This window comes from Pavona decussata, unplaced genomic scaffold (assembly GCF_977016875.1).
Source record: "Pavona decussata unplaced genomic scaffold, jaPavDecu1.1 SCAFFOLD_8, whole genome shotgun sequence".
NCBI classification, from domain to species: domain Eukaryota; kingdom Metazoa; phylum Cnidaria; class Anthozoa; order Scleractinia; family Agariciidae; genus Pavona; species Pavona decussata.
The window spans coordinates 1,807,189-1,820,848 of NW_028145431.1; the positions used below are offsets into that span (position 1 = coordinate 1,807,189).

The 13,660-nt window shown below is 38.1% G+C and overlaps 1 protein-coding gene across 1 annotated transcript; it reads right to left on the reverse strand.

Annotated features, from left to right (window-relative positions):
- Positions 1–919: 919 nt before the first annotated feature.
- LOC146488830 (uncharacterized) lies at positions 920–13,638 on the reverse strand. Its single transcript, XM_085113999.1, has 7 exons — positions 13,451–13,638; positions 13,289–13,329; positions 7,434–7,492; positions 5,409–5,528; positions 4,040–4,111; positions 2,479–2,565; positions 920–1,530 (listed from the first exon to the last, which is right to left on the reverse strand). Exons 1-7 carry the CDS (start codon positions 13,591–13,593, stop codon positions 1,324–1,326), a joined length of 729 nt encoding a protein of 242 aa, XP_084970125.1. The 5' UTR covers positions 13,594–13,638; the 3' UTR covers positions 920–1,323.
- Positions 13,639–13,660: the final 22 nt, after the last annotated feature.

Below are 13,660 nucleotides of genomic sequence, written 5' to 3' on the forward strand. Positions count from 1 at the left end.
CAGAATCTCCACTTTCCACTAAAGTACTGTACTATTACAGTGCGACGCACTTTACTGTGGCCACCCAACAAACTTTTTTTACAAGTTAGCCATAAAATACAAAACAATGTGTTTTCAATAATTTGTTGTTGGGTCACTTGCCTGTTGGACTTTGCAAGGCGGGTGACAATGTGTTTTCAATAATTTGTTGTTGGGTCACTTGCCTGTTGGACTTTGCAAGGAGGGTGACCGTTAATCAAATTCATGTATCCTGATTGGCTAACTTGTAAAAAAGTTTGTTGGGTGGCTACAGTAAGGCGCGTCAAAAATTAATTGTTTTACAAACAAGTTCAAAATAGTTTCAAACTAGTTTACTACCAGCAGTCCAAAAAGGGATTTTGTTTTAAGGGCTTGGATGAAAAATTGGGCAAGGTTTTTTTTGTTGGGGGTGGGCAGGGTTATAAAAAAAATTTAAAAATACAAATCAGGTTGAAGATCCCTTTATATTAGTCATCCCCTAGTTTTGGGAAGTTTAACCCAGCTTAATTTGACAAGCCTACTTTGAAATAATTTGACCTACAGTGTAGGTTGACCATAGTGTTTTTAACTAAAATTAATAATTTCAAAAACTACAACATAACGCACATGGAAAAAAAACCCGACAGATTTATCAGTACATTTCCCCAGTGATAATGATGAATCAGTTGGACAATTGGATTTGGATTTTTCTGATGATTATATTATTAACAAATGGATGGCAGTTTGCTATTATGGTCTATGGTCTTATAGACCACAAAACCATGTCGTTAAAATAATGTTCAAGTGGAACCATGAGCTGAAGGCGTCAAGTTTTGAACATTAATGTTTTTATAGCATCATTTTAAGGTTTATAAGAGAATATGTGATGTAGACCATAGAAAACAATTACGTGGGAAAAGTATGAGTGGAATATATTGCCTTTATTTTCCGTTGAAAAAGCGCGAGCGTTACATCTCATATCCTTTTTATTGTCTGTTCTTTTACAGACAATAGCTATGAGCCAATCAGCAAGTAGGAATTTTGACACGTATTTATCGTAAAACAGTTGTATTGAACAAATAACAAGAAAATATTTATTTGGTACTCTTCATTTGAATGGTCAAACTTAGGATTTGATCCACAGGCTCAAATTCCATGTAGAAAACATAGACCACTTTACGAGATAATAAACAGTTTCACTCCGAAAAGTACCGCTTAATCAGGGCTCGCTGATCATTTGTCTGAAAGTGGTTTCAATGGAGAATGAAACACCCAGGTTTATCTAGGAGGAAGATGAAGCATTGCTAGTGGAAGCCTGTTCTAAGGTCACCTCCTAAGAGTCCTGTGTGTATCTTTCAGTAATAATTTAGAACAGTCCAACATGAATTTTATTTCTTCATCTGTTGGGTTTGCATGCGCTCTCCATCTGACAAGCCCATTACAGTCCACCAGGAATGCGTGTCCAACAATTGTGTTTTCCAGAAATTTTTCCTTGATTGCTTTTGCGTTACCATTGAAACAGAGGAAGGTGTCCTAAAAAATATAGAGAACAAAAAGTTGATCGTAATGTGAATAAAGTTTTGTGACGGCTTGACTGTTGACTTTTCTTGTTACTGTTGGTAGTTACTTGATTGTTTGCCAGTTTTTATAATAACTGACTATGGTCGTGTGTTTTTGTTTTACTTTATGAATTTCCGTGTGTAGGGGAAACTGTTTTTCAATGCAAATGCTATCCCTGTTTTGAGATTAACTGTCAAAAGGCAAGGGGGGGGGGGGGCGAGGGGAGGTACTCCCATACATAAGCTGTATGGGTTATGTGCCACAGACTGTGAAGGATATGGTTCTCAAGCAGTTTAGTCTGGATTAGGGTATAGAAATAAGAAAGTTTTGGTCTAGAATAGGGTATCATTTTCCAGGAAACCAATCAGTTGCTGGAAGAATTTAGTCTAGACTAGATTTCCTTGGAACCGTGACACTAAAAAAAGTTGTTTTATATAATATACAACTACAACTACTTGACACAACTACGGTAACTTTATATACAGTGCAATAACTATTGGATACAACTACTTGATATAAAATCCAATTATAATAATATTATTGGATACAACTACATATTAATAATTATTGGATACAACTACTCGATATACATATCCAAGAATCATCGGATACCTGTTCTACTTAATATAAGATCCAATAATTATTGGATACAGCTACTCAATATACAATCCAATAACTATTGGATACAACTACTCGATCATACATATGCAGTAATTATTGTATACAACTACTCGATAAACAATCCAGTAACTATTGGATACAACTACACCGCCAGAAACTACTTCTATTAAACGTTGTACCTGACACTGTTTGTTTTCCTTCTTAGATATAGGATATTCTCTTCTTGTATCAAGCAAGTAAAGTTAACATTCGCTGGCAAATGAATAATTAAAGCAAAAAATGTTAAAGGGTTACACTTACATGTCTCTCTACAGCCCTTTGTTTTCTCAGATTTCTTTCAAAGAATCTGCTGAATGGTTTGAAGAACCATCCATCCACTACATTTACCTGCAAGAAAAACATGATTCATAACTTACAATACATTCATATGGCACTCAGACTGCATATCTGCACGCACCCATATAAAACCTGATAACAATCTTTTGTAAGGTGCCCTATATGTGCAGACTGAATGTTTCAGAACCATTGGAAGTTAAATAATATTATTTCAATCCATAGATGAAGTTGCTGCAGTGAGGGGAGTTTTCAACTTGCAGGTCAGTGTAAACCAGGCAAAATTAATTTAACTTCTTGACTTGGCTTTACATTTAAGTTTGCCACTTAGTTTGTTCTTGTTCTAAATTCCCCAATTGGTCAAGTTTGCCTAGCTCCACAGAAACCGACATAAATGATTGCAAATTCCTTGCCTCCCTCACAGATGCTCTTTTGGAGGAAAGATTGAGGGACGAGCCAAAAAAGTGTCTTTATGAGGGAGGCTAGCAAATTCAAGAACTTTTGATCTCTAAATGGATCTAGAAGGACCTGTAGAACCTCCACCAGCTCATTGAATGGCTTCCCTCTAAATATTACAACATCAGATTCCACTTGATCACACAGTTCTAAGCGCCAAATTTCCTGTTAATGGGAAGGCTTGCTAGACAATTTTAGAAAGGTTCTGTGCCTTGGGCATACAAGGGTGAGAAAGAAAATAATTATATTATATTAGCCGCCTCAGAAATTATGTTTTTGAAAATATCCTCAGCAGCTTGGCCAAAGGCTTTAACTTTTTTCTTGGACACATTTTGGTTTAAAAAATCTTGTCACCCATCAAGAGACATTGCTACATGTATGTCAACTTTAAGCTTTCAGTGGGCATATCAACCAAAATGTTGAGTCCCCCCCCCCCCCCCTGTTTTCTAAGTTTTGTTTTAGTTAACTTATCCAATGTGTGTGTAACTAACTTGTCTTGTCTGTGGCAGTGTAACTACTTGTTAAGACAAAGTCTAACTTGTGTAATGTAGTCTATTTTAACAATCCTTTTTCAATTCACTGTCAATTAATTTTGGTTCAACTATTGTGATTCACATGTACATGTACTGGAACTCAATAGCAAATCAAATATGACAGCCATACAAGTCAAGCAAACAACGCTATGTGATGCCGTCATCAATACAAGAACACTTCATTTACCTTGTAAAGGACACAGTGGGCTTTCATGAGTTTAAAATATTGTTACCGAGGCGAAACCCAAAGGGGGAGTGGGAAGGGAAAACTATCCACCTCATGGTAGAGGCGTGAGTCTCCTTGGGTGGTTAAGCTAAGGCCTAATTGGTTAAAAGCTCAAGAAACTAAAAAGGACCCAACACACAGCTGTTTCCTTTTGTTTTGGCTCAAACAGAGAACAAAGAAACCATGCTTTATTTTAGTTGGTCCTACATGATCAATTTTAGGCAAAATCATATTAAGTTAAATTAATTTTCAACTTCGAGCACATCAATTTTAATAAACCACTGCAAACCCCACCACGTGCTAACTTGCATACCTCATAATGCTGTGCAAGTGGTTCTGATTGAAAATTTTCCACAAATGGAAGTCTATACTTGTCACACATTGCCTGCAAAACAAACCAAGGAGGAAATTACTATTTATAATTTATGTTTTATTCAGGAGTAAGAATCTTTACAGTCAACCCAGGTCACGCGTGAACAGTATTTCCAAGAATGAAATGAACATTCGAATTTCTCTTTGTAATGTCCGACGTGTGAATTGAATGTTGGACATTTCTCTGGAAATCGTTGCGAAAAAGACGCATTAACTTAAAAAAAATGTTCAAAATACTTGGGAAACAATTGTTATTCTTGAAATATTCAATTTTGCAATGTAAAGAAAAATTCATAGCTTTATACCGTCAGTAAGCTAGGGAAATTTATACGGGAACTCTGAAATCTCGTTGGCGATTTTCAAAACTGAGATGTAAATTTCAAAACTCCGTTCAAATTTCAAAAATATCGTTCACGCGTGACCTGGGTTGACTGTAAAGGGGCAGCATCATGGGAGATATCATGATTTTGGGCAAAAACTCACTAAATTTGAACTTTGAACACTGTGTTAATTAATTTCTAAATTGCTAATTTCAAGAAATATTAATAGTGATTGTACTTAGACGAAAGGTTGAACCAAAATATAGTACAACCGATTTTTAGTGCGTTACGACAGCGAAAATTGAAAACGTCGGCCAGACATTTTCAAATTTGAACCCATTTTTTAATTTCAATGGTCATCTGCCGGCGAAAATATTTGCATTCTGATAGTCTTTTAATGGAAATTTTGGTCATTATATCTTGGCTGCTATCAACCGAATAGCGTCTTTTTGATTTTCAATGTGTTACTAAAAATAGCGTAATACTGTCCCTTTAAAGTAAAAAAAATATATTGTAAAATCTCATGAATAGAAGTGCTCATGTTTTTACAAGTTGCTGGCATCCGGACAATAACCCGTCTTATTTAACCATAAATTATCCTCAATCCTTGAAAAGTTAAATTCTTTAAATTACAATTTTTTTATTTTTGTTGTTATAAATCTACCTGATGCAAATTAAATATTGCAAGTTGTTTTCCAGCTGCATTCATTCAGCCCCCTACGAAATTAATTAGTCTATAAATGTACTCATTCCTTTTTTCTGTTAAAAGGTGAATTAATTTGGCTGTGATTTGTTAACCACTGGCCGATAGAAAACCCAACCTTGTACTCCAAGGTTATTGTCAGTAATAACTATTCATAACGTCATTTCAAACAAATTTAATTTAATTTTCAGTTTTGCCATCTTAACAACTTGAAAAATCTACATGAAATTAAAACCCTGATGGAAAATTAATTAAGGACATCTTAAGACCATACAGCATAGTCATACCTCACCAAAACCTCGAAACCATAGCAACAGCAGTGTGACATGTCCAGGAAAAACTTGTTGTAAATCAACTTCTTTTTTCCCCAAATTCCTTCCTTTGAGCTTAGGAAAAGGCAGCGAATCCTGCATTTACACAAAAGGGACACAATTACAGAACATCAGATAAACTGTTTCAATCTTTTTTTTTTTGTTTCTGTCTTTTTGTTATTCATGTAGAAGTTTCCAGGCTCGATGTTTAGAGTTCCTTTTACACCTTTTGCTGTTCATTTACGCAAAATATACATTCATTTACGTCAACAGTTGAAACTATATGGCAAATATTTGCCCCCAAAATTCCCGCGAAATCGGCCGTTTTCTCCGCGAATTTGTCTCCAAAAACCCGCGAAATTTGACTTTTTTTCCCACGAATTATCAGAAGCCCTGTGTTTATTCGAAAAATACTAACGTTTGTCGGTTCATGTTAATGATTGACCATTTCGAATAAACAATTGTATGAAGGTGCAATTGATTGTGCGTCTCTATGCAAATTGCATTATTGTATGTCTCTAATACACAGTTGATTGTCATACCATGCGATTGATTTTGCATCGGTGTTAATGATTAACCATTGCGCGAGATTGACAGTGCATTTGCTATCTCTGATTGTCCAAAGGTGCAACTGTTCATCCGTTGATGCTATTGAATATTAATACAAATGCAAGTAGCGTTATTGAAAGTTCATTCGCGTTAATGAAGTTCATGGAAGTGCTAATGAACGTATATTTGTCGTATAGTTTCGACTGTTGACGTAAATGAATGTATATTTTGCGTAAATGAGCAGCAAAAGGTGTAGTTAGTTAGATTAAAAGTAACCTGTATTAAAACACTCTTTAAATTGTGAAAAATACAACAATAAACTTAGAGCTGCAACATGTACCTGTCTCAATCAAATTTTCAGCCAATTTTTCTTTTTGCTCATTTAAAGAGTTTGAATTTTTGCATGTGGTCTCCACTTTAATACTTAATAGAATGTTTAGTACTGTGTTTTTACGCGGGATGCCCTGAAGGGGCATACCGTGTCTAAAAACGGGTCGATTTCTTTTTTTTTTTTTTCTTCCTCGTAGCTACAAATCGGTACATTAATTTATTCATTAAACTCACCCCTCTCCTACTCGGGGTGTATTGTTCTGATTGTCTTCAACAGAAGCAGGCCAATCAAAATCCATTCTTGTCGCTTATATCGCGAGGGAGGGGACCCACTCACCCCTACCTGTGTGACGTCAATGCATCATTTGATATATTTATTAAAGACGGATTAAGTCGCGCCATATTGTTTTAACATGTTCTGGACTCAAGTGTGCCGTTTTCAAACGGAAATTTCACCATTTTGAAGCGGTAAATCGAAAGAATAACTTCTAAGAAGCACCCGACACGTAAAACGGTGGAAATTGGTGAGTTCTTAGTGAAGGAATCGTGCTTTGTTTGACAGTCTTACACCACGACGCGAGACTGAAAAGAGGTCATTGAGAACCTTACGTTATCGTAATGGAATTTGACAAATTTCCGCTGATAGTCTGAGTCGCGTAACACACGGAAAACAACGTAACGCGATCGTCGTGACTGAAACTATTCCATTAGCAAGGATAGTTTTATCAATCGGCGAAGCATACAGTTGGAATAAATGAATCAGCCCCAGCATCTCGCGTAATGCCAGTATAGCAGGCATCTTGTTCAGCTTTTTTCTGCTGGTTTTTGTTCAGTTTAATTTTAAGAAAAATGAAACCAAATTGTCAAATCAGTAGATGAAGCAGAACAACAGACACTTTGGAACAATAATCTTCAATTAAATTGAAGACCACATGTAAATATTCAGGCACTTTAAGCAACATGAAAAATCAGCATAAAATTCAACAACAAGACTGATGTGCTAATCAGCCCTTCGAATACTGAAGTACAAAAACTGTCAGTAAAAATGAGCCATTACTGAAAGCAACGTCAAATAGTCAAATTTAATATTAGGCTCTTCATCAGTTTTGATATTAAACCTACCTTCACTTCACTAGGTCTTCCAAGAGCAAAGAATCTTTTACCACCATTCTTACGGAACTCTAAACAGAAGAAAATGCAGTGGTCTTTTTATTATGCAAAAAATACTTGTTCTCCAAAAACCTCATAAAGAAGTATCATTATCAAAGATCTGATACATGTAAACAGGATATAACTGAAAATTTGGCTCCATGAAACTGCAAAACTGTCTACTAGTGATCTTGTCAATACCATCACAATTTTAGTAAAGTTGAGAAACTGGGGGCATTTACCCATGGATGACCTAATTAAGGGTTCATATTCAAGAGGAATAACTTAATTAGCCATAGGACCCCACACCGTTCCCGCCTGGCGTTGACTGATTGAACTGAGTAATTTGATCGCCTTTAGTTTCGTTCACTCGTTCATTGAGCTGTTTGATTTATCACTGCTTTCCGTTTCGCTGAATTTTCTTCGCTTGTTATGTCCCGAGCTGCTGGGAAGCGTCAAACCAAGGCTCCGTCGCTGCCCACTGGTTTCATATACGATTTGCCTTCTCTATCGCGGCCACCAAACAGCGCGCCAACCGTAAATCCTGCGTCGACCGTCGATGCCATCACACACCACGAGGTTCACCATCGCCCATCCAATCCCCCAGCTCTTCTGCATATTTACAGCTCCTCAATCTTCAAAGTGAGAAGCAACAACTCGAGATTCGTTTGCTGGAGCTAGAGGCCAAGTCAAAGGTGCGCTCTCTGTTGCCTTCAAGCCCGACAAAGCCGGGAACAGTGCCTTCCCTGGACACGGTTCGCTCCGGAGTCAACTCGAGTAAGTAGTCACAGGGACAACTGGACCACAATACCCGTATTTTGCACCCTCAAGAATGGCCCCATTTGCATGTGCCGTTCGGTCTTTCCTGTAAGAGGTTTAAAGACCTCTCGACCGCAGAGTTCGTGTTTGGCTATTTAGATACTCTAACATCGAAAACGCCCCCAAAACAAGCCTTGATGACGCAACATTTGATGTCTCTAATGCGGCTGGCTTCAAAATATCACTGGCACGCCGTCCTATCCTTTCATGCTGCTGTTTGGATCGCATCGAAGCCGGTCTCGCCGACTGGGACGACGACTTTAGCGAGATAGAACATTTCAATATCACAGAGTCAAATCGTCTTTCGGCCCAATCGCCCACTGCCAGCAACAACAACCTCTCACACACCAACGCCCCGGCCACAAACAACCACAATACCCACCAACGCAATTATTACCGTGAGTGGAACCGTACTGGCTCCTGCACCAACTCCGCCCATCAACAGGGAGTCGAGCACAGTCTCTTCTCGTTTATTTCTCCTCGTTCCAGTCTCGCTGCGCTATGAGCACACCATCTCGACTAACCAGAAAGGGACTGCTTGCAGTCTAGCAAACTCCCTGATCACACCATCGCTTCTTGTCCTACATGACCATTGCCTTCTTCTACGCCTTCTACCATTTGACTAGTCACCTCACCTCTCATCACGGACACTTCAGACCTTAATGAATTACACTTGTCTAGAAGAATACTGTTTTAGAAGCAAGTTTTGCAAGAGCCAACAGTTGACAATTTTGCTTTTGTGTTCTACTTTACCCCAGAGTATTTTTAAGACAGCTTGTTTGCACTCAGGCTAGCAAATTTGCCATTTTTAAAACACAGTGGTCACTTACAAGAGTCGAACCAGCAGGGGTCTCTTCTAGAAACAGGTCTGACACATCTTCTTATTCAAAAATAATTTAAATTGCATACATTTTCCTAGTTATAATACGAGCTGTATCAGGTTGTTGCTAAAACCATGTAAATTCTGAGTAGCATAATACAGTCAGCCAACATGGAGATCTGTAGAAATGGACAACCGGCTTAACTTCTGGAGATCCCGAAGTCTAACTCTGCTTGGTAGATGTCTAATTTTTAAAAGCTTAGGAATTCCACAGCTGATTTATTCGGCTTCAATGTCGAGCATGCCTATAGAAGCGAGTGTCAAGTTGATCACCAACTATTTATTTAATTTTATATGGAACAAAAAACCTGACAAAATAAAAAGGCAAGTAATGTACCAGGACTATATGGATGGCGGTTTGCACGTACCAAATGTTCTGACTACATTTAGAGTGCCCATAACGGAATTTTTTTTATTTTCTCATCTGAACCGTTACATTACGCGAATAACGTCCGCGAAAAAATTTTTCGATTTGAATGAAACGCGAATTTTTTATGAATTTTACAAATCGTTAAAATCCTATTTTATTGCGGTCCACCCGCCGCGCTGATGAGAATGCCAACGGGCTCACAATAGGGCCACGTGACATGGTCTGTGATGTACATTCAGGAACTCTCGAGTCTATGCACTCACTTGACCAGTTCAGTACAGCACATTCGCGGCAGAAAGAAAATCGTCAGATTCACAGGTAGGAAGGAAAAACTTAGCTCCAAATGAGTAAATTCCATGGCAGAAAACTTATCTGACACGGAAAGTGAGCAAACCGCTGAAGAAAGCAGCTCGGACGAATTTGAAAGCCTCGCAGTCGAGGCGAAAGATGGCGTCCACGAAACAAGTAATAAGACTTACGTGTGAAGATGATGATATACTCGAACCGTACGCGGACGAGCCGATAGCAGACGAAGAATGGCTAAAAAGATAAGGCAAGGAACAAGAGGAGAAGCGACGACTCGAGGAAGATTTAACGAAACGCTTGGAGAATAGAGTGCGTGTTAGTGGATGGTAAAGTTCTCACCTTGCATTTTGCATACGCGCTCTTCATTATTATCTGTCAAAACTATGGCCAAGTACTCACATACGTTCGAACGAATAATTTTCCATGTAGATGTGCTTGTGGTAACTGTAGCGGTGATCTGCTAGCAAATATCAGCGAGTGCTACTGCTGCAAGGAACTCGAAGGCAATTGGGAAGCGCTGACTAGCGACATTGTTCTCGCAGAACTACAGGAAGGACACGTGTTGAACTGTGATAATAATAGCTTGTCTCGTTCTCTGAAATTTCGGCCGTAAATTTAATTGTAGGATGGATGTAATGTAATGTTTATTTGTGCTTTTTTTCTATTTACATGTTGATTATTACAATCTTTTAGTGGTGTTATATAAATTAAATTAATTATTAGTTAAATTAAAGTGTAAAGCAAGGAAGCTAAATAAACCATTAGGTTGTCTTGTTAGCTCCCTGGCTAATTTAGGTTCTAGATAGCAGGCAAAAAAGAAAGAAAAGAAAAGAAAAGAAAGAAAAAAAAAATGAAAAAGCAAAAGGAAGGAAGAACTTATTAATTGTAAAAAAAGTTAACGTATGTTACGAGGTCAGCATAAAAGAAAATTAGTTCATTTGTTGTTCTGACAGTAAATAATGTATAATTTGTTTCGGAAAAGCAGACACACTTTGTATGAGTTTTTTTAAAGGAGTTGGAAGGTCTTTCCAAATATCGGTTGCCATGAAGGAGATTAATTGTTTACCTACATTAGTTCTTACGTTCGGCTTATAAAGATTATGCTTAGCTGCATATCTTGTGTTGTAGCTATGTATATTACTAGCATATTGAAAGTTGTTAGCTTGTCCAATGAACAGGTGAATTTCCTTTTTGTCACTGTCCCACAGTTTACGAAATCCATTGTATCTTTTAGGCGCATACATCTTGCGAAATGTTCGAAGTCTAACAAGAGTTGGTGTCTAATGTAATTCGTGTCTGTCACCGGTGTCGGGACAAATTTGAGCCCTTTAGAAATAACGCTAACAGGCTGTCGCTAAGTTGTTTGTTTGAAAAATTCTTCATGAATTTCTCGTGTTTTTCTCTTTGTGTCTCAATCCGTTTTTTAGCCAATTCTTTTCTGCGCTCTTTGTGCTTGTCATTTGTTTTGTGCTCTTTTTTATTTTGAACTGGCCCCGTTGTGGTGGTTAGGTTTTCAGAGATAACGCTGTTATACTTTTCAACATTTTTATTGTTTGCAGAATTCTGCAACACATGTGTGTACAATATTTGTTTGAGCTCGTTGAATTCTTGCTGCAGTTTATCAACCTTATCTACATCGTGGTTTACAATGTTTCCTGTGTTCGCCAAGTGCGACTGTTCTGGCATCGATCTATTTACATCAGTGGTAGCATTTGTACTAGTATTTTTTGAGAGCTTGGTCTAAAACGAAACTTCCCGGATCTTACGATCTATGAGAATATATACCAAAACAATTACGCCATATTTTATAAAACTTGCGACTGAGTTAACAGTGAGGTCAAACTATAAACCTCAGAAAGTTACAACGCTTAGAATGTCACAAGCGGGTGTGAATATTCAGCATCGAAAGCTTACCATTTGCTTTTCCGTGCTCCTCTTCGAAGGTGGCTCTTGGTCTTCGTCTTCCTTTCGCTTAGCTTTTTTAAAGGATAAACAAAAACGCGATGTCATCCTTCTTCAGTTCACGTTTTAAGTTTAAACCTGAATTCATCAGCCTTGTGAAATCCTCGTCATTGAAGTGCATCGAGCACATGCACAAGGACGAGGTCTTTCCAGGCGCGCGTCCACATCTACCTTCACTCTAGCATAAAATCGATCCATTTCTTTCACCTCCTCAGTCTTTGCGGGCATGTGGTGCCAAAGAAAGGAATCCTGTGCATGCTTATTCCATTCGCTTCGTCTTTGATGTTTCCACATCTCGCTGCAACACATCTTTCCGGCATTTTCGAGAAACGTGCAGAAATACCGCGACTTGTTTTCAGTGAGATCCAGAGAAAGGCTGAATCTACGTCACAGCTCTTGCTAAACCGAGAGGAGACTAATGCGAATGGTGGGCCAAAATGGCGGCAAATTTGAACACCTTATAAAATTCATAAAAAATTTGCGTTTTATGCAAATGGAAAAATTTTTTCACTGAAGTTCTTAGGGTGATGTTTAGATTTAGATAAGAAAATAAAAAAATTTCCGATATGGGCACTTTAAGTCCCTAAATTTAGCATGGATACCCAGACTTTTAAAAAGTTATCGTCTTCAGATATGTCGCTTAAAAAGTTTAATTATAGCTTGTCATTTGCAAAATATTATCTATAACCTATAACCACTTTACGACAACTACTGACCAAAGTAAAGGACAAAGACGAACCTAACCGCAGACAGGGAGCAGTTTACAAGATCAAATGCTGCGACTGCCAGGCCACTTATATTGGTGAGACCGGCAGAAATTTTAACGTACGACTGACTGAACACAAACGAGCAACTAGAAATGGTGATATCAACAATCACATTGCTGAGCACCATTTACAAACGAACCACAGAATCGACTGGGACTCTGCCAAGTGCATTACCTACTGTACAAATTACTATCAATGACTCACTCTGGAAAGCTGGTTTACTAACTTAGAACAAACGCCACTCAACCGTTGCCTACAACTACCTGCACCATACAAACGACTTATTGACAACAACAACGAAACAAACAAACAATAGACATTTTACTAACAATAGACCCACGGACTTTTTGACTAACAAAAGACGGATTGAAACGCACCAATCACTTTTTACAGTCTTCACAGCCAATAACATCACGGCTTACTGACGAACCACCAATAACATCTGGACTTCGTTGACCAATCAGGTTAACAACCAGAGACGTATATACCACCTACTGACGTTCCACAATTCACTTGACTCTGAAGATGACTTCCGCTCAGGTTGTCGAAACGTCAGTCAAAGTCACCACAAACAGTCCTTCTCAGAACTACACTCACCCGGATGATCATAATTTACGTACTTATGACATGACTCCTGGGTTCAAACCATTTACAATTTTACTGAGAATGCAGTGCAAAAAAATGATTGATATATGCATTAAGTGTGGTAATTCTATTTTCTTACCACGAAGATCAGCAAAATATCCCTTGGTTATCTCTTTGACTCTACGTAAGAAAAACATTGATCAATTTACAAGCTAAGCTCAGACATATATAAAGGTCAGTGACCAATCGCTAGTTGGCTCAAATAAAATTACAATACATGCCCTGAACGATCAGTGCTTACATTTCCTTTCTCTCTTCCTTTCTTCGGATTTTCTTTTCCGCTTTCTCATCTTGAACTGTAGCTGCTTTTGTAACGAGCTGTCTCTGAATGGGCCTTAAAAGACAACACGACTTTTGGAACGATCTCCTCCCAGGAACCGCCATTTTGAATTTTGTGAGCCGCGCTGGTCAGCCGCCAATCACAGCTTTCATATATTATCGATATAATACT